Consider the following 21,499-nt stretch of genomic DNA (forward strand, 5'->3'; position numbering starts at 1 on the left):
TGAATGTACTTCTAATATTTAATTTAAAATTTTCAAAATTTTTATTACAGGTACTAAGACATTTTAATACATACGTATTGCTCTTCTAAGCCGGCTTTCAAATATGTCATGTAAGACATTTTATACATCGTTAGCATTTATAAGAATACTACCGAGGATCGTAGTATTTCCTCTTTTTATAATACTATATATGTATAACATGGTGTTATTTGAGTAAGGCCGATTAAGACATGTTAAGGAGTTCATAATAGAATGAAGGGATAATTATAGTTAGATTCTTGAACTATCATTATTTTTTATATACCTCTAATAATCTTATTGTATAATACATAGACTCTCTGAACTATTAAAAATATCTCACTCTACTGACATCATAGGTAGAAAGTTAAAACGATCAAAATATCCTTGAGAAGATAAATATATTTGGGAAGTTAAAATTCGCCTCTCTTCGTTTATCATCCAACAAATAACTTATCTTTAATAAGAACGAACATATTCTTTTAAACTCAAATAGTTCATATAAGTTCGAATTGCCTATATAATAGTCCGTTTTCATGTTTAATGTTCCTAACCCTTTAATAAACCGATCGTGATCATGTGTTGAGTTGAATTTAACCAATACAAGCACAATACGACTCGGTCAATTGTAACCATTACTCTCGTATTATTCCTCTTTTTCTCGGTATCTAACACTAATTATTATTTTTTAACTCAAAAAATTCATATCGTTTAAAATTACTTATGTAGTAATGGGTCGTTCTCATATTTAATATCTCTAACCATTTAATGAGTTGCCACCCATGCTCCCATTGTATTTCTCTTTTCCTATGTATCTAAGATAGGAATGCACTCATTATTTATTTAAGATCTAGTTTTCTAATTCCTGTTACACCTCTTTTTCTTTGACTCCTAAATAATATTTCAATCATGCCCATTGGAATCAATTTATTATCTCAATTACCTTAGCTCTATAGAAATATATTATACAATCATGATAGAGAACAAGATCACTCTACTAATCATTAAAAGTTTCCTCTAAAACACCCTTTTATACTTATAGAAGCCTCTAATTCTGTTAGCCAAAACAAAGGGTGAGTGCTATGGATTTGCTCAATTAAATTCTAGTAATTGAGGTGGCAATTGACAACAATCTACATGATGGTGGCACAAAAACCAAATGAAAATGGCCCTTAACCAACATGACAACATGTCATTAATACAAACTAATTAAAAGGAGATAGTAATATTAATAGATGAAAAAAAATATTAAAATAAATTAAAAAAAAAAAACTCTTACTAGATCCCATGTTTACTAGATTACTACTACTCCCTTTAGTAAATAGATTTTTTCTATTTAAAATATAATTATTTTTCTTGTTGACTTAATTTATTAATGCCATTAAAAGGGGGGGAACAGCTCATCCAACCTCAACCACTTCAACCCACCACTTGTCGTATCAAAATTACTACATCCACCCCCCATCCCTCCTCTATAAAACCCTTCCCCTACTCCGGAAATCTAAGCTCAAATCTTTCAAAAAAGACCCTCGAAGAACCCCCCCCCCCCGCCCCAAAAAATGGAGTTCTGCTCCCACTTCGACCACCTCCTGTCGCAGCCGCCATGGCTGCTCGCCCTCCTCGGCGTCGGCCTCCTCACGCTGCTACGCCTGTCCGTCTCCGTGGCTGTCTGGGTCTACGTTACCTTCCTCCGCCCCGGGAAGCCCCTCCGCCGCCGGTATGGCTCCTGGGCCGTCGTGACCGGATCGAGCGATGGGATCGGCCGCGCCTTCGCCTTCCGCCTCGCCGCCTCCGGACTCAGCCTCGTTCTTGTCGGGCGTAACCCCGAGAAGCTCCGCGCCGTCGCCGACGCTGTGAAGGCTAAGTACCCCAACGCCAAGGTCGAGCTCGTTGTTATAGACTTCGCCGGCGACCTCGCCGGAGGGGTCGAGAGGCTTAAGGCCGTCATCAAGGGGTTGGATGTCGGGGTTTTGGTTAACAACGCCGGGGTCTCGTACCCGTACGCGAGGTACTTCCACGAGGTCGACGACGACTTGCTGAAGGATTTGATTAGGGTTAACGTGGAGGGGGTGACGAGGGTGACGCACGCGGTGATTTCGGGGATGTTGGAGAGGAAGAGAGGGGCGGTGGTCAACATCGGATCCGGAGCCGCCATTGTTATTCCTTCAGATCCGCTCTACGCCGTCTATGCCGCCACCAAAGCGTAAGTTTTTTTATGTTCGTCATTTGATCTCTTTATGGTTTTTTGCAGTTATTTGTTTAGATTCGTATTCTTGCTTGCTTGTTTGGTTTTGCTGGTATATTGACAGGTGAAATAGATGAGGAATCTAAAGATTTTGAAGGGGTAAATGGTTGATTGAGTTAAAGATTAGTTGATAGGGAATGAAGAATTTTGTCACAAAAAAGTTATAGATCATGTAGTTGATGTGATACTGGAGAGCAAGTGATGACTGTGGTCCAGGGTGGTTTTTTTTGTTGTTCTATAGTATCCAGTCTACGCCGCTTATGCCACCAGCAAAGCGTGATCTTTTGTGTTGATATCTTGATTCAGAGATCCATGCTTTTGCTTGTGTTATTTGATTTTATTAGATACGGTTTGGGGATTTTGGGTTGGAATGATGAATCTATGCATGGAAGATGAAGTAGATGAGTGGCGGTGTTTAGATGTGTATGATTTTGGGAATGGGAAAATTGATTGGTGGAAGCTGAAGTAACTGGGATCTAAAAATTTTGTTGCTTTGAGGAGAAAATAGGTTGTTTGACTTGATTCTTACTTGGGAAGGAAAACAGCGGAATTTTGTTGCAAATCCTTAAACCTATGGGTCATGTGTGGAATTGTTGTAATTCTTACTGACCGTAATCTTTCGTCTTGGAGGTAAATGTGAGAAATGCAAAACCCACTTTAGTTTAGTTGTATAGATCTATGTTAGGGGATTCTTTGCAATATTAGATGCAATGGGCATTAATGCACATGGGGTAGTCTAGATCCATCAGCTAGAAGGAAAAAAGAAACAAAATCAAACTCCTACAGTCTTTGTTTGTCTAGATTCGAAGTTTCGTAGAGGATGATTATAGGATGTACAGATGAACTGCTTTGAGTTTTATGTTTACATTTTCTTTTAAGAACATGTGGGGTTTGATGGTGTAGATACAATACGTGATTTATCAATGCTTAATATGGCGCTGTTATGAATTTTTTTCAGGTATGTTGACCAGTTCTCTAGATGCCTTTATGTTGAATATAAGAACAAGGGAATTGATGTGCAATGCCAGGTAATTTGTTTGCTACTTCTCTTTGTCAGTTCTGGTTTCATTGAAGAGGAAATTTTTGTCTTATTGTCTTACTTCTTAATCGCATGATTTAGACATAAAGGTGTTAAAAATTTACATTAATAGAGTTTGCATGCTCTCAGTGCTACAAACTGCTCTAGATTATTTGAGTTTTTACTGTGGCCTTTTATCATCCTTTGTGGATATCTATTTTCACCCTGGTTTATTACCTTCCCTCTAAGCTACTATATAGTTTATTGCTCCTTCTGACCATTGTAATCTCACAAGAAGGTTCAGCTCTGTTGAAGTATGGTGTGTCCTGGTCGTGCTCACTGAATCCCAACTTCTTGAATGTTTTTTGTTTAAAAACTCAAACGTTTCTTTAGTTTGAAAAGTTTCTTTAACAAGATAAGCTTTTTCCAATACACATCTGAGCTCAGTAAAGCTCATTTGGTACTGCCTTGCTTGAAATTTCTCATGTAAGTTCGAGACATACTCTGAGCAATTCGCAAATAATCTGCTCAAGGAATTGCTCATCATTGACGAAGAATTAGATCCCAAAGATTTTAATGCAAATTTACTTGCTCTGAAACATCTAAAGGAGAAACAATTGAAGATAAAAGTTTCTGCTTTTATGTGACTGGATTTTCTTGTTGTCAATATGTATGTTGACTTTTAAAGAATCAGCAAGGTACAGATGTGCCTGTAGTTTCTGATACTAATTAAGATCTGGGTGTCTGTCAATCTAAAACAACAACCCTTTATTGGAAGTTGTGTAATATTTCTCTATTCTCAATATGCTGATATCTAAGGTATCACGGGGAAACAGGGGGTGCCTATAGTTTCTAATATTTTGCTACTTCTATTACCATGCATTTTTTTTTTTCTCACGTTCCGCTTGATGCCCTCCAAGCAGTTCATTATTGTAAGACTAACTACAGTTTCTAGAAACAAAGGCAGTGAATTTTCTTTATTGCATCCTAGTCTAATGCCAAATTGATCCTAATTTTTGCAAGTCCTCACTTTGTAACTTCTATACTCTGTGTTTGATCTGCTGTGGCTTGTTAACTTCAGGTACCTTTGTATGTGGCAACAAAGATGGCATCAATCAGGCGATCCTCCTTCCTCGTCCCGTCTGCGGAAACCTATGCCTGTGCCGCCGTCCGGTGGATTGGCTACGAGCCGAGATGCACACCCTACTGGCCACACTCTCTGTTATGGTGTCTAATTTCCGTTCTGCCTGAATGGGTGATCGACAAGTGGCGCCTCGGCTTTTGCCTCGGAATACGCAAGAGGGGGCAGCTCAAAGACGCCAAGAAGAAGGAGCAGTAACGTCTGCCGTCTAAATGGAAATTTAGCTGCAATGCTTCTTACCCTCTGGTTGAATTTGGGAGTTAAAAAAGACTTCATTTTCTTTTATCGTTCGTGGCACTGAGTAGTTAAGAACATTGTTTGCAGTATACTAAATTAATGGGAGGATTTCTCGTTTGTTGTTTATTTTATCTTTTCCTCATTTACATTATATTTCTCATGCTCGTGCATCTGGGATGTCTTTTAATATATATTATCATGCCATCTTTGTAGGATGATAGCATGATACAAGTGTTCTTCTGGGTTTCTTTCTCTATTACATCATCATCACCCACATCTTTGCAATTTAATCTAAGTACTAAAGAAGAGAAAGGGCTTGCTTAAGGTGTAGGTGTACAATATGCGAAAGAAAGCACTCCTGTTGGACACGAGAGTGCGAAAGACAACAAAAGAGGTTTCAACTGGGACCTGGAGGTATTGTACTTGGCGTGCACGTCATAGTTAGTTGTACTAGTCTCATCTCGTGGGCGAAGTCGTATTCCAATGGATCCTGTGCTTCTTCTCATGCTTTTCTGGTTCGCTAGTCGTCTTCAACTGGACTCTATTTTTCTCCTCGTTCTTTTTGGTGTTCAAAATGGGCAACATGTCACACTGAAAATGAGTAGTACTTAGAAGTTGGAACCTTTTGAATCTCTTCTTTTCCAAGCCTTTTTTAATACTAATTCTAAAATATTTATTTATTCAAGTGGTTCACCCTCAAACTATATACTAATACTTCTACCTTTAGGAGAGTTTTTGACCAAACTAGATATATTTTTAATATTTTTTTTTTTAAAATAGCTTACAATTCAAATTTAATATCGAAAAAGGTTTATTTCATTATAAGTCTAAATAAAATACTAAAATATTAAATATTTTATTTGAAAAAAAAATAAAACACTAAAATAATTATCATTTTTATTAAAAAAATATTAAATATTTTAGCGATTTACTAAAAAAAAAATAATACACATAACTCTACGTTCCATTACTCATTTTAGTCATAAAATATATTATTACGAAGATATTTGTTTTAAAAGTTTATTCATTCAAGTGGTTCGCCATCAATAGGTCTATTTTGAAAGCAAATACCACTTCATAGGTAGACCTGAGGAAGGTTAGTTCAACCTGCGACTAGTTTTTATCGGGTTAGAGATTAGGTCAAAGTTCTATGTTTAAGTCCAAAATTAAACTTCAGGTCAAGTTTGAGCTTATTGATATTTTCTATAGACCCGATCCAACCTATCCCACTATTATATATATATATATATATATAAGACAAACAAACGCTCCTGGATCGAATCCACTTCTGAGAGATGCTTGATTATATGTTGTCTAAAATATTCTAATAGAGTTTTATAAAGCTTATTTGATCTCATTAGCTCTTTATCAATTATCAAGTTAATAGGTTAGGGTGGAGTTATCTAATATTTAGGCCCCAAAAAATTAAAATTACATCGGGTCAGGTCGGGCTTGAACATTTTCAAAATAATTAGATTTATAATTAGGATCTACAGTAAAATGCTAAATTGTTCAGCGTCTTCTCTTGAAGCTAAAAGAGCTAATAAGATCAAAAAAATTTAATTCTAAGTTTGAGGAATTCACTAGCACAATAATGTTAGACTAAGTGTAAAAGGCTAATCAATTTAGAATATATTTTTTTCTAAATGACCCATTTGGGGATTAAATTTGGAGAGTGTATCATCGCAGATAAATATTTATATTTTTAAAAAGGGTTTATTTATATAATTGTCACCCAAAACTTTTAAATTATTTATAATTACCACTGTATTCTTTAAATATTATAATTGCCAAAAAATGCTTATCACTGATTTCTTTTCTTGTAGTATGATATCAGTAATATTATATAGCTTTAGAATCATTTAAAGCAATTAATATAAGGGAAAAATAATCTTTAATTAACCTATGCTTAGTTTTAATAGTTTTTCAAAGGGTTTAGTGATTTTGGTGGCAACTAAGAGAATTTTACAAATTGTACCCTATATTTTATCTTTTTTTGGGATTCCCACCTTATCTTTAATATTTTTTGTAACTCGACTCCTATTTTTTCTTTATAATTCTCATTTAATACCTTCTGTTAATTTCAATTATATGAGCAAAGAAATATTTTATTATAATATATAAAATAATTTATAAATACCTAAATTATACATGTCTTCTTTAAAGGAGAGGTAGATAGGAAGAAAATAGTGGCGAAGGTATTTTAGTAATTTAGTGGATATCAGTTAGTCAAAGTATCGTCGGGATGTTAAATAAGAATTAGAAAAAAAAAATGAAGGGTCGGTTTATAAAATTGTAAAAGTTAGGGTGTGAATTATAAAATAGATAAAATATAGGGTGTGATTCGTAAAATATCCTGTTATAAATAATTCCTTTTAAGTTTCTAATGGCAATTATAATACTTTCAAAGTCTTTAGTCAAACATTAATTGAGAAATAAAGACTTAATCTGATTTGTAGATTTATTCATAGAGGGTTAATTTGGTCATTTATCTATGGACTTAAACCTGGGCCTAAGTTGGGCTTATTAGATAAATCTCGGGCTAAATTTTATTTTATTTTTAGGCCCTTTTCCACATTACAAAAAAGTCCTCGCCATTACAAAAACCCTCTTATTATAAACCCTCTCCTTCGCTCTTTCAGTCCTTCTCCCCCATACAAGGCATAGGGAGGGAACTAGGAAACGCCGCAGACTCCATTTCCAATTACTCCACCTTCAATGGCGGAATCGAGCGGCTCCTTCCCCCTCTTCCTCGACTCGAGCCTCGATACCCATCTCGCCATGCTCGTCTCCCACGACGACACCGTCGCCGATCTCAAAGGTACCAACTTTCTAATCTCCTCTCTTCCTTTGAATCCAGTCTTGTACTCGCACGCGGAGTTAATTGGACATTTTTCTCAGGAAAATTTGAGCTTGAGCACGTGGTTTGCTTTCCCGACGTTGGAGAAATCGTCGTCCGGGCGGTGAAGGTAAACGCTTGACGCAATTCTCTTTGTTCGATGTTTGCAAATGGATTTTTTTTTTTAGCGTATTGGGTTTTAAATCTTGCAGGTGAAGCGGAAAGGGTCGTTATACCACTTGTCGGACTCGATGCTCGTTAGGAGCGCTTTAGATGGGATGAAAGGGACTCGGTTTCTGCATGTCGAAGCTGTACCCGCCTCTGAGGCAAAACGTCGAACAGCGCACGGGGAGAATAGTAACAAGGAGTTGGTTGGTTATTTTGAAGGGCGAGTGCAAGATGTTGTCAAGAATGCGTTATTGGATGAAAGGGGCGTTGCTTTGAATGAGATGCCTCATTTGGAGGGAGAGCAAACGTTGCCCGGCACTATTCAGCATGGCTTATCTGGTAAAGTTGCTTCTTTGATGCAAATTGCCAACTTGAAGTAGTAGGTCATTTGACGATTTAATTTGTTACAGGCGATGCCATTAATAATTCTGAGCTTGATAAGAAGAGACATGAGGTCGAGTCTAATGCTGACCTTGTTGTGGATCAAGGGAAGGTGGATCATGGAGAGGGGGAAGGTCAGGATCCAAGTGTCAGAGATGACTATGGAAATAATGATGTTGTTGCTATCAAGAAGGAAAAATATAGAAAAGGACGAGATGTCTCGCAGAGTGATCAAATGGAGAAGGAGACTAGAGTGGAGGAATGCGAGAATATTGGTGTTGAAGCTAATGATAGATCTGCTTCAGTAATTGGTACCAAAGAGGGGAAATCTGGGAGTAAGAATGAAGTCTCACAGGAGGCTCACATGTTGGGTAGAGATTCAGGTTTTGTTTCTCTTGAGAAGAAAAAGCGTAAGAAGATGAAGATTTCCTCTTCTGATATTCCAGCCAAGGATCCTTTAGCAGGAAGTAACTCCCTAAATAGAGAAGAGACATCCAAATTGGGAGGAATAATTAGGGAGGCTAGCATTCATGAGGAACATGAAAGTAATTTGGCTTCTGAGAAAGAAGTTTCTGTTTTACCACCAGATAGGGACTCTCTGTTGCTAGAAAATCAAAATAATGATGAAAAGAGAAGGAAAAGGAGAAGACACTCATCCAAGTCTTCCAAGGAAGTTGACTCTTCTGATCCATCCAATGCTATTGACCCTTCTTTAGGAAGTGACAAGACAAAACCAGATTTGAAGAAAACAATGAATGATAACCTGCAGGGAAACAGTGAAGCTATTGATTCTGTGGCAGAGCAAATTATCACAGGCAATTCTGAAGAAGCAGGGAGGAATAGCCATAAAGATCTTTCCAAGGAATCTGATGCGGCAATTGTTTCTGATGAACCCGATCTGAACGTAACCACAGATGCTTCATCAACCAAGTATAGTGGCCCAGACGACCAAACTGGGTATTTCTCTGGAGACAAACTATCCAATGATGTGTTAAAGAAAGACCTTCCTGTACATTCTATAGGGAAGGAGGCTACCCTGAACTGTGAAGATATATCAGATGCCAACAATTCAAAACCCAGTGAAGAATCTAATGACACACGCGTTCTTAAAGAAGATGTACATCCTAGAAATCCTGTAGAAGTTGGCCCTGAAGTTCCCATCAAGTTACTTGGACGCAAGAAAAAGTCCAAGAATGAAATTTCTAAAACTGCACGAAGCAAGTTCGATCCCTATAATTCTTTGGAGAATGTAGCTGAAGGTAATACTAAGGAAAAACCTGAAAATATTTCAGATGCTATGAGTTTGAGAGCTTCCAATGATGCAACAGACAATAAAGACTCCACAAAAGTATACTTTGAAGTTCCTTCCGATGGTAACATTAAAATCACAAGCCATAAGAGGAGAAAAAGTTCAGGGAAAAGGCTCCACTCTAATGACCATGAAGCTATTAATTCTTCAAGTGGACAACATGACCAGGTCACTGAGGTGGATAAGCGCCAGAAGGGTCAAAATCAAGAACCTGAGGTAGCAGATGGCTTCAAAGAAGCTTCCACTCAGAGAGATTCTGCAATTGTTGGTTCAGGTAATCCTTCTGATGCAAAATCACGCCGCCGGAGGAAAAAATCCTCCAAGGTCGAACTTCAAAATCAGGATTCTACCCAGCAGGAACTTGCCAACTCTCTGGAGGAGGAGAACCTCAATATGAGACAAGAAAACAACCAAAAAATTGTGGAACAAAATGTTGTAGCAAGCAATGGCAGCGAGTCTGTATGTATTCAAAGTCTTGCAGAAATTGGGAATAGAGATAGTAGCTCATGTCACCATAAGAAGTTAGCTAGACCTGAACTATCTTGTGACACATGTAACCTTGTTAATTCTTTAGGGAGCAAGGACACCCAAGATGATAAAGCATACTCGGGTACTGTGGGAGATTCAGGTAATAAAGCTATTGCGACTCTTCTTAAAGAAGCAACCCACTAATTTTCTTCATTTTTCTAGATCCAGTTATCATTTTATGGTTCCTCTGACAAGCATGAGATGATACATCATTTGGCAGGAAAGATGATTCAGGAGAATGGGAAGGAACCATTAGGTTCTAATATTGGGTATTCTGCTAAAGAAGCTAGCTTAGCAGGGAATGAAACCAATGACTTGATGGCACTTCATAATTCTGATGACAGGATCAAATTTATTAACTTTTTCCTCCCCAAAGAGGTTCCTGAATCTTTCACATCTGCAAAAGAACTGCCTGGCAAGGAAGCTGAAACTGTGAAGCCACATAAGGAGAAAACAAAGAGCAAAAGAAAACCAAATACACATTCCCAAGTTTCCACCCCTTATTTGGTGAATTCCTCAGATGATCAGCCAGTGTTTGATGGGAAAACTCACAATATTGATGTTGATACTCATGATTTGGTTGATTCCATGGCATCAAGGGAACCTAATAGTAAAAAGGCAGGTAAAGAAAAGGCTGCAAAGAGGAGCAGTAGACCTAATGTTGATCAGGGTAATAACCCTTGTTCCTTGATGTCTCCTCATAAATCACATGATGGTAAAAGGCTTGACATTGAACCTCAGAAACTGAGATCTGACACTAACGATGAGACAAACTTGTCAAGGAGTCAGCAACGCAAACATATGAAGTCCAAAGAGAAGATTTCTGTATCTGAGAGTAAGCATAAACATCTCAAGTACCAAGGTGGAACTGCCTCCATTGACTCCAGAAAGGAAGACCAACTAATGGATAATGCAAATAACTTTGTCCAAAATTTTCCTGTTAGTGGGCCGTTATCTCAGAACAAATCTGGTACCCATTCTGATCCATCTCAGAAGGAAGCAATTAGCAATATAGCAGCATCCAGTGACAGCACAGAAGATACCCCATATCAAACCAGAAGATATAAGGTAGCAGTTAGGAAAATTCCAAGTAGAAGAGTTGGTGAATTCCTGAACACTTATGCGAAAGAAAAGATCTCATTAGCTAGTTCTGGCACAATCTTCAATGATGCTACAAGTGGAAGTTCTGATGACGAAAGTGATATCATCAATAAGAAAGATGCTGTTGAAGCAGATTCAGATAATTCATCTACATCTGCTGACTCAGATAGGGATCTTGATGACCATGAAATACAGAAAATAGGTACCAATTATCATTATATTTCACCCTTTCTAATTTTTCTGAAGTAATTCACTGTACTAATTTCTTATGAATTGAACACATTATTTGATTTACTTTAGAATTGTTCCTCAAAAGTGATATCAGAATTTGCCTTTTGGAATGTTTTAAGCCTTTTGAGATCCATTCAAAGTGAACCAGGAAAATTCTTTGACCTGTTTTCTTTGTTCCATGCTGATTGCAATCCATATAATTATGTAATGCGTTGTTTTTAGTTGTTACTGCTTTTACCTTGCCTCTTTGCATATCCAAAACCATCTGTTTGGTAATAAATTTTTTACTTTCTAGTTTATTCTCAGTTTGTTCTCCATATTAACATCATGATTGTTACTATTTCCTTGATCCTACTTGTGAACTACAAGTATTCCCATATATTTAGACTGTTTTGTTACCTATAAAAGGTATATTGCTATACACATGTAAATAGTCATAATATTACCTCTACTATGTATGATCCACATGGAAATGTTTCAAGTCTTTGATGTTCTTGGCAACTTAAATGCAAACATTTATACCTCAAGTAATTTAGATGAACAGATAGGAATCACTTTCCAACTTACATAGACACTCTCTATTCTTTAATGAATTAACTTTTCTAAGAATTGAAGTAACATAGTTTCCAACAAGAAGATGAAGCATAGTAACTCTATCGCATTGATCCTCTGATCCTTGCTAAACTTGCTAAAGCTATCCTAAATAGGTTATAGCTTGCAGAGAAGTTTCTAAACTTCAGGCCTAACAGCCTTTATGTCTAATTAACCACTATAGGTTGGAAGGGCCTAACATATGCAGATTCTAGTTTCTGGTGTACATGTACATGATAACCTGCTATACTTGTCCTAAATAATTCTATAGTTTGCAGGAGTTTCTGCAGTTCTAGCTTAGCAACCTTTAATTCTATTAGCTAATATAAGTCTATAAGCTGGGGAAGGGCAAAGAAATGTGCACTATCTAGTTCATGGTGCACGTGTACATCTTCCTTTGTTAGGGCATCGAAGTTTCATTACACATGGATGAAGCTATCATACTTACTACAGTTTCTGCTGTTTCCTGCTTATTAAGTGAATTGTCTTCAACCATTTGAAGCTTTGCTCCTTAATTATTGGAGTGCATTAATTTATTTCTGATATGCCAGCTATTCCCAATAGAGAATGAATTTTACTATTGTCTCCTTTACTTTAAATTTGAAACTGATTAGGTTTATACTGTATATGCAAGTCACTATCTTCGCAGAAGTTGCTTTTGATCATTTTCCAGAATGATACAGGGAATAACTTATTTTCTTTCATAATCATTGTGGCAGGAATTACATCTGCTGTTTATGATAAAAAAGATAAGGGAACTGGTGATGGGAGCGCCATCCTGTCACAGTAAGTATAACTTGGGGTTTGATAATACTAAATAGTTCTTTAATCTTCCACTTAATGCTTGCAGAAATAAACTATTGAAATAAGTAGTTTACAATATACTGACTTAAACATAACACAATAACATGGCAATATGCCACAGGTCTTAACTATTTGAGTTGGCTCTATGGATCATTTTTTCTATATTCAGATCTACTTATGTAAGAACAATGGGTTTACAGTTTATCAACTTATTTCATGCAAATCATATTCATATTTAGAAGAATTTTGCTTGGGCACATTGCAGGCTCTAAATATTCGAGCACTACGCTGCCCCACTATCTTTAAACTAATTTAACCTTATAGCCAAATTTGACTTCTGAAGATTACTTGTTACAATTGTTGTGGTCATGCTAATTCATGGTAACTCATTTGTATCTTTGATGCTACTACATGTTCTGAGGTTAAATATTGCCGTACAAATATACAAATAGTTGCCAAATTGAATAGCTCAATTAGCCATAATGAAAGTAGGGAAGATGCTAATCATGTGCAGCAATGAGAAACTTTTAGCAAATAAATTAATGATAGTTGTGCCGATAGTGGCACGGCACTTGACATGGGGTGAGCCAATAACACACTCCCATGCTGAGTTGTGCCGATGTGGAGCATATTTTTTTTAATTTAAACTTTTTCTTATTTTTATTGATCATCATCATTCAATTTTCGTTATATTCTTCTGCTGGCAAATAAAGTTTTTGATCTTCTCCATCATTCTATGTTCAACTAAATAGTAGTTTTATTTACTGAGTTATTATCAATTAATATTTTGTGTTAGAATGTTATTATATGTTCAATTATATTGTGTGTTGAATAATATTTATATTTGATTATTGTTATATCTTTAATAAAATAGGTCATTTACAAAAATAATCTAAAGATAAAAGTGAAAACACCCAAACCTCCAAATACACGTGTAAACCGAGTTGGTAAATCCCCTCACGCGGTGCATCACATGACCTGTCAGTACAAGGATCTCACAAGGCACACAATATAAATTCACCATAAATAAATTTAACCATAAGAGTCTGGATACAAGTTCTATAGGCCACAACAAGCCTTCTAAATACTCATCCAAAATACCATACTAAATTCCAAAATACATCATCAATCGTAACGCTCTCGCAAGGGCTTAATACAACTAATAGACATACTGAAAAAGAAATGCAGCTATTCCTTGCTACCCGCACCTGCGTCCCCTAGCTCTGAAATAATCCCACCAAGAGGTGGTGAACTTACAGCCCAGCGAGTAGGATCCATACCATCTAAAATAATGAAATCGTATGTGTATATACATTGTATGCCTATATTTACTAGCAATAACAATATGCTTGTTGAAATGACTTAACATGAGTTACTAAATCAATGCAATCGACAAAGATTACCAATCACTATCCTGGAACATGCTAATTCCTAACGTATCAAGATATGTACACACAAATATAAAGTTTGATACAATCTCTTATTCGTACACTTCTTAATCATAGTGTTTACATGTTATGCATAGCGATAAAAGAGTAGTTTAGTCATCTCATGCCTATCAAAACATTTATCATACTTATCATCGCTCACCGAGCTATTCACCACACAGGGTAAATACTCTAAAGAAACAATCATCCATGCGACACTACAAGTGACCGGTTGTCTGTGGCCATCAGATTAAGGACCCCAGTCGTAAGCCCATATCTCACTCTTTCTAAATCAGCATATTGTGGAAATGAAAAGGATAATGGAGCAGGCTGAATTAAAAATAAAGAACTCTATGCCAAAGTCAGTACCATTGCCAATCTTGAGAAGTCATTTAATACCGTTACCTTTTCATCTTGCTAGGAACCCATATTATGTTAAGTCTTATACTTTTGCAACTAATAGTCAAATAGCAGGTTATTTGCCTCCTGGATATAATATGTTGAGAACCACACTTCTGCAACAAGAAAGGGCAAACATTGAAAGGTTATTGGAACCCATTAAGGGCACATGGAAGGAAAAAGGGGTTAGCATTATGTGTGATGGCTGGACAGATGCACAAAGAAGACCTCTTATCAATTTTTTGGCAGTGACTGAGAATGGTCCCATGTTTTTGAGAGCTGTAAACTGTGAAGGGGAGTACAAAGATAAATTCTTCATATCTAGCTTGATCCCTCAGCTATTGTGATGCTGAGGAGAGCCTATTTATTCAATGCTGAGATTGGCTGATACTAAATCAATTTCTCAACTGCAACAGAGGGTTTTGATAACTATGACTCTATTGAAGATAGAGATATTCTTGATCCAAAGAAGTGGTGGGTCATTCATGGTGCTTTTGCACCTAACCTTCAGAATTTAGCACTTAAATTACTCGGGCAACCGTGTTCATCATCATGTTGTGAGAGGAATTGGAGCACATATTCATTTATTCACACAATGAAAAGAAACAAGATCACTCCACAACGAGCAGAGGATCTAGTTTTTATCCATAACAATCTTCGTCTTCTCTCTAGAAGATCGACTGAGTATATGGAAGGGGAGACCAAAATGTGGGATGTTGGAGGAGATTCATTTGATTCATTCGATGGAGCGGGTATTCTTGAAGTTGCTGACCTCTCGCTTGATGAACCTGATTTGGAGGCTATTGTATTCACTGATGAAGGCAATGAGGAGACTGGCTTAAATGAAAATGAATAATTAATGTCATTGCCAATTACACTACTGACTTATTATTACTCTCATTTTGGTGTCATACAAATTGTGAAATGTTGGTGGATACTTTATAAACTTTAGTGCTATGACCTATGAGTCTATGAGGGTATCCCGTATCCGTATCCGTGCTTCATAGTTGGGAGCCCTCGGCTCATCAACAGACGCCCTAACCCTGCGTCGTCGGGTACCGCTAGAGTTATGTCCTCGTCTCACAATCATATTCTTCTATCAACATAATCTAGTCCTGACTATGCAGTATAACTACCTGAATGCCATACCGGCTCCCGATCCCAGGTGTAGGCCGCTAATAGTATAGTCATATAAGATACACTCTATTCTTAACCCTAGGTTGAGTAAGGGTACTGCCTAGTCAGAATTCGATTACTAATGATAGGTGGAAGTGGTGCAGTATCTATGAGTGTACAAAACATGTCATAGTCATCATGATCGTTACATTCTATATTCACAACAGATATATATGCAATGGTATATCATACAGGATACACGTAGAGCATCATCACACTAATGCTTATGCTACATTAACATTCTCATAATATCATGATGAACAAATTATTAATAACTACATATGTAAAGATATAACATGGTACACTGAATGCATGTATTAATACCGACATTTCCTACAGTGTCATGACTGGTATAATAACTGTAACTACATTATTCTAGATTTGTATAACTCTACTCGCCTGGGGGTCTCCACAGTATACTAAATCTCGTCAGCTAGCCTGCTCCTCCGGAATCCTAAAATCCTTCTCATGTGGTGCCAATCCTATTAATTCACGTAAGTAAGCCATACGTAAGATAAACGAACTAATATAATTAATTATCTTATTAGAGCATTTATGTTTAGGCATATACATGAGTCAAGGTCTCTTAGGGCGAGTCCTATGTTATCCTAAAATTCACATGATAATAAATTGTCATTACGGGGTAGGTTAATTAAATCAGGTGGAAATAGATAAATGGAGTTATAGGGTTCAAATGGCCCCAAATGGGCTAGACTAGAGGTATTGGGTTAGGCTTAAACCTAACTCAATAGGCAAGAGAGCCTTGGTGGACTACAGCCCACAAGGTTGGCTGAAGTGGGCTGAGGTCCAACCACAGCCCACCAAAGGCTTGGTTGGTGCACCAGCCCACCCAGGGAGGGCCCGTGGGCTACGGTCTGACCGCAACCCACTAAGAGGGGGGGGGGTTAAACAACCCCCCACCCTCCCTCAGTATTTATCTTCCGAGGGAGTTTACGAAGGGGGAGTGGGAAAGCCCCTAGGGCTGCGGCGTGGCACGAGGCCGACGGTGCCGGCAGCACAGCACGGGGCCGGCGACGGCGCAGCACGAGGCCGAGGAGAGTAAGTAAAAGGGGAGAAAAAGGAAAAAGGGAGAAGGGCTTACCGAAGGGGGAGGGGGGGGGGGGGGGGGGGGGGGGGGTTGGTCGGCAAGCTTGACGGCTCTCGGTCCGGGCTTCGACGGCAACCTGAGAGAAAGAGGAGAGGGAGAGGGGTAGTGAGGTGGGGAAGGGGGATTAATGGAGGTGGGGAAGGTGGCGTGCACGGCAAGGGAAGAGGAAGAAAAAGAAGGGAGAAGAGAGGACAGGGTGCAAGCATCCGTGATGCACGCGCTCGGTGCGTGCGTCGGGGAATTATTTTTTTTAATATAAATTGGGGTGTTACAAAAAGACTATAATATATATATTTTAATATATATTTTTAAACTAAAAAAAAATGAAAATTAGCATGTCGAAGGCCCAAAAATATCTTAAAATATCATTCTTTTTTTTATTAAAAATATATTTTAATCTTGCCAAGGGCGTTCGGTTGTCATGCCTCATGCCGATTGACATGTGTCATGCTGATGGCGGTGCGATATGGCCATTTTCGAGATAAATGACTCATTGAAAGTTTTGGACACATGATGGATTCTAGCAGTAGTTAATTAAATATTAGGTGGGCTTGTGATGTGATACGAAGGGCTTAGTTTGGTTTTAGGGGGTAGTAGATGAAAGATGCAAAAGAAGTAGGAATAAGTTTTCACACCTCCATTCTTAATCTATGATTTCACACCAAATAGCACAATGTAGACCAAACTCATAATTCATTAACCCCAACTGGAAAAATAGTTGGTCTTTATAGAGACGTTACAATGATAATAAGCGAAAGACACTCTAAACAACTATAATAAAGCAAATACAATCCTAAACACTACATAATAAAAAAGATATAAAATATTACTCAAAACCAGATTCTCGCTAACTAGGGTCCTTAAGAAGTTGCCTAGAGTTTTGTTGGCTATGTCAGTTTAACTATCTATTAGTGGGTGGAAACCAATTGAATTAAAAAACTTAGTTTCCATCTTGTGCTATAGAGTTTTTCAAAAATAACTAGTGAATTCTATATCTCTGTCATACATAATGGTTTTTGGTAGCCCATGTAGCCTAACTATTTCATCAAAGTAGATTTTCACAACTTGGGAGACATCAAAAGTGTTAGAACATGGTATAAAGTGTGCAATCTTAGAAAATTTGATCTATAACCACGAGAATGGAATCATCTTTCGGATAGTCTTTGAAAGCCCAAGAACAAAATCCATGCTAACATCTTGCCTAGGATTAGAAACGGGCAAAAGCGTATAACCGTATACAATCCCTTATTTTGTTTTCACAACTTAGCAAGTTGACATTTATGACATCAACTAACAAGTTTAATCGATATTTTGTAACTTTTGATGGTTTTGCATGTCCAAAATATCCTGCTAGGCCTCTAGCATGCAATTCCTAATTTGAGAATTCCTTTAAAGAGGTGTTTGGAATGCATAACTTTTGAGATCTAAATTGTAACCATTGAGTATGATGAAACCATCTGTTTCATGAGTCACTCCATTGCTTAACAAATTATAAATTTCTCGAAAATTCGAACATGACTTCTACTTATCTTCAATCTTTTCAAAGCTTGTTACCTCTGCACTCATCTTTGAAAGAAGTGCCACGTAGTGACGAAGTGCATCAGCAACCTTGTTCTCAGCTTCAGATTTATGTCGGAGAGTGTATGCATAATCTAGGAGAAACTCAACCCATCTACCATGTCTCGCATTAAGCTTCTTCTGTGAGTTGATGTTTTAAAGGGCCTTATAGTTAGAAAAAATAATAAAGACTTGTAGGAGCAAATAATGCCTTAATGTTGAAGTGACTGAACCATTGCATAGAATTCTTTGTTATAGGTGGTGTATTGCTGTCTAGTTTAATTCAATTTCTTACTAGAGTATGCAATTGGATGACTTTCTTGGCTTAGGACTCCACCTATACCAATTCCTAATCTCATCTAACATCAAAAAGTTTAGAAAAGTCGGGAAGGTTCATGACAAGAGCTTCGACCAATTTTTCTTGCTTTGGGCAAAAGCTTTGGTAGCACTTTTTGACCACCTAAATTCACCCTTCTTAAGGAGTTCAGTTATCAGGGTTATGATGGTACTGAAACATCTAATAAATTGACAGTAAAAGGTAGTGAGTCTGTGAAAACCTCTTACGCCTCTTATGCTATGGGGCTCAAGTCATTCGTTAATAGCTTTAATTTTGTCAAGGTCAGCAAAAGCTCCTTCAGACGAAACAATGCACCCCAAGAAAGCAATTTTGTTTGTAAGAAAGTTACATTTCTTAGGGTTTCCCTTGGGAGTTTGTCTCAATTACATTGCGCCGAACCATCAATTTGTTGAAAATTGCAATACAATCCTTGGCTGACTTACTTTCTTAGGTAAGTCGGTTCCACTTGTCTAGTAATCTAGGGTAGTGAGAAGATGGAAGATATTTGTGTTTTAATTTATTCTTCTTATCCACCCAAATCTCGTTAGGTAACTCTTTTCTAATTTCTTTCAGAGTTTCAATAACGGTTTGTGTTTTAATTTATTCTTCTTATCCACCCCAATCTCGATGGGTAACTCTTTTCTAATTTCTTTCAGAGTTTCAATAATGGTCCAGTATTGATTAGCTTGTCTTATCAATTTAATGGCAGCAAACCTAACTTTTTGGGTTTTAGACATGTCATACCATTTAAAATACTGATCCATATTCTTGAGCCAATCCAAAAGTATTGAGGGTCTAATCACCCATCAAACAGAGGGGCATCAACCTTAATATTCGGCAAGTATCATTCATCAAGATCTAGTTCATTCACTTGAGTGTGTTGGCTAGGTAAAGGAATGGGAGATTTTATCACATTCCTGATCAAAACAATAATCATTTTAAGAAGGGGCATGATTGCGGGATCTTTCTATCCTATGTAATCTCTCATCAGTCACATGTTGATATCCAACCAGGTATCTTGAGTAGTTCTGATCTGTTGAGTTAAGGTTCTTAGCTAATGTCGTTGAGTTTCTTAATGAACTTAGGATTTATACTGCTATTGCTAGACTCATTAGATTCACTTACAAAATAGGCTTCATATCTACATGTTGGCATACATTAATATTTAATAAATTTATTTATTGCTTTAATGTGCTTGCTGAAATTTAAAACAAATAAATGAAAGTTATTTTTGGGGGAATATTAAAATTTGAAATTCTAGGATAAGTTTGGGTGTTTTTGGATAGTTAGTATTTGTAAAGATCTCAAGGAAAAGATAAATCACCATAATTTGAATTTCGAAATTCATTTTTTTTATGGATGTCCTTTTTTCCCAGGCATTTTTTATTTATTATTATTACCTACGATGAAAAAGCAGATTAATCACATTGTTGATGATTGATTATACCATAATGCATGAACAACTTACTTTTGACGGTTGTTGAATCTCATTTTGATATTCCTTGGTGATGATGAGTTCTTTTTGTTCTTCGGCAATGACGATTTCCTCGTGTAGTTTGAAACTAGTGAACTCATCATGTGGTGTTGTTTGTGCTGTCCGGAGTTGTGTTGCAATTGGTGGAGTAAAAAACAAATGCGGAGGCGGAATGGCCATATAATAGGACCATTGGCTCTGATGCCAAAATTATGCAATACCAAGGGCTTGACTAGGTTTTAAGGGGGTAGTGGATGAAAGATGCAAGAGAAGTAAGAATGAGGTTCACACGTCCACTCTTAAACTATGGTTTCACATTAAATCTCACGATGTAGATAAAACTCAGAATTCTTCACTAACCCCAACTGGGGAAATAGGTCTTTATAGAGAACTTATGATGATAGTAAGTAAAACACACCCTAAATCCTAAATACCACATGATAAGAAATACATAAAATATTACTCAAAACTAGATTCCTACTGGAGGGATTATCAACTGTCGGTGCCTGCTGCTTTGATACGCATGCCAATATGTTCATAAGTGATGTCTGCATCAGCTTGGGTCTTCACTCCTGGTTTAATTAGGAAGACAACCTGAATAGAATTGATGGAGTAGGAACTACAGCAGCATGCACTTAAAATATCTTGGTCTTTGATTCATGACTGATGGTTTCTTCTTTAAAGTCAGAAACTTTCTGCTAGTAATCCTTGGCTATAAGAATTGAATAGCTAAATACGATTCATGTTCTAATCCTCATTAGAACATAACTTTTCATTGTGCATTAAAACTAGGTCTTTTTTGGAGAAGGATATTAACGATTTACTATTACAGGCAGTAGCTTTACCAATGTCTGAGTTCTGTATTGGATAGAAAGTTGAGATTTAATGTTGCTTGTTTGACATTTGATCAGATCGTCGAGTGGGCCCAGAAAGAAGCTGCCCCTTGATACAATCCTTCGAAGCTCAAGCAGCTACAAAAAGGCAAAGCTTACAGCATCCCAATCACAAGCTGATGATGACTCTGAAAACCAACCTATCGACGTAGTCCCTGAGACTCAACCTGAATTTGGTTCAATCTGAAAGCTGAAAACAATTCCCGTTGCTGGAGTTTTAGCATTTTTTGTTTGCCTGATTTGTACTTTCATGCCATATTCCAGGCCATGTGGAGTAAGCGGAAAGTTGAGCTCCTAATCAATGTGATGAGCTTTTGTAACTTTGCATTTCTCATCAATTTTGGAACTGCCAAATTTACAGTGTCATAAGCTGTATGCTGTTCTAGGAGAAGAATGGGGCTTCACAGTATGTTGGTGATTGCCAATTTTTGTCAAAAAATTTTGAGAATTCAGATTACAAACTAAAGAAGAGGGCTTAAGATAATTTGTTGTCTTAAAATTCATTTCATTAGTGCTG

At 37.2% G+C, this 21,499-nt stretch overlaps 2 protein-coding genes across 2 annotated transcripts; both read left to right on the forward strand.

The window, feature by feature from the left end:
* Positions 1-1,542: 1,542 nt before the first annotated feature.
* Positions 1,543-4,785, forward strand: LOC140764766 (very-long-chain 3-oxoacyl-CoA reductase 1). Its single transcript, XM_073103514.1, has 3 exons — positions 1,543-2,221; positions 3,222-3,291; positions 4,363-4,785. The coding sequence occupies exons 1-3, from the start codon at positions 1,578-1,580 to the stop codon at positions 4,618-4,620; spliced, it is 972 nt and encodes a 323-aa protein (XP_072959615.1). The 5' UTR covers positions 1,543-1,577; the 3' UTR covers positions 4,621-4,785.
* A 2,524-nt stretch (positions 4,786-7,309) lies between these two features.
* Positions 7,310-21,302, forward strand: LOC140763713 (uncharacterized). The gene is made up of 7 exons (XM_073102026.1): positions 7,310-7,480; positions 7,561-7,628; positions 7,711-8,005; positions 8,077-9,984; positions 10,105-11,187; positions 12,527-12,593; positions 21,001-21,302. The coding sequence occupies exons 1-7, from the start codon at positions 7,378-7,380 to the stop codon at positions 21,167-21,169; spliced, it is 3,693 nt and encodes a 1,230-aa protein (XP_072958127.1). The 5' UTR covers positions 7,310-7,377; the 3' UTR covers positions 21,170-21,302.
* The last annotated feature ends 197 nt before the right edge of the window (positions 21,303-21,499 follow it).

The sequence above is a fragment of the Typha angustifolia genome, chromosome 1, assembly GCF_048772165.1.
Source record: "Typha angustifolia cultivar Huaian chromosome 1, ASM4877216v1, whole genome shotgun sequence".
Classification (NCBI taxonomy): domain Eukaryota; kingdom Viridiplantae; phylum Streptophyta; class Magnoliopsida; order Poales; family Typhaceae; genus Typha; species Typha angustifolia.

Bases quoted from the DNA above. Each gene is read 5' to 3' on its own strand.
- LOC140763713 (XM_073102026.1), top strand. From the start codon at position 7,378: ATGGCGGAATCGAGCGGCTCCTTCCCCCTCTTCCTCGACTCGAGCCTC. The intron at 9,985-10,104 runs GTAATAAAGCTA...ATCATTTGGCAG, and splicing joins GGGTACTGTGGGAGATTCAG to GAAAGATGATTCAGGAGAAT. The intron at 12,594-21,000 runs GTAAGTATAACT...ACATTTGATCAG, and splicing joins GGGAGCGCCATCCTGTCACA to ATCGTCGAGTGGGCCCAGAA.
- LOC140764766 (XM_073103514.1), top strand. From the start codon at position 1,578: ATGGAGTTCTGCTCCCACTTCGACCACCTCCTGTCGCAGCCGCCATGG. The intron at 2,222-3,221 runs GTAAGTTTTTTT...AATTTTTTTCAG, and splicing joins GTCTATGCCGCCACCAAAGC to GTATGTTGACCAGTTCTCTA. The intron at 3,292-4,362 runs GTAATTTGTTTG...TGTTAACTTCAG, and splicing joins GAATTGATGTGCAATGCCAG to GTACCTTTGTATGTGGCAAC.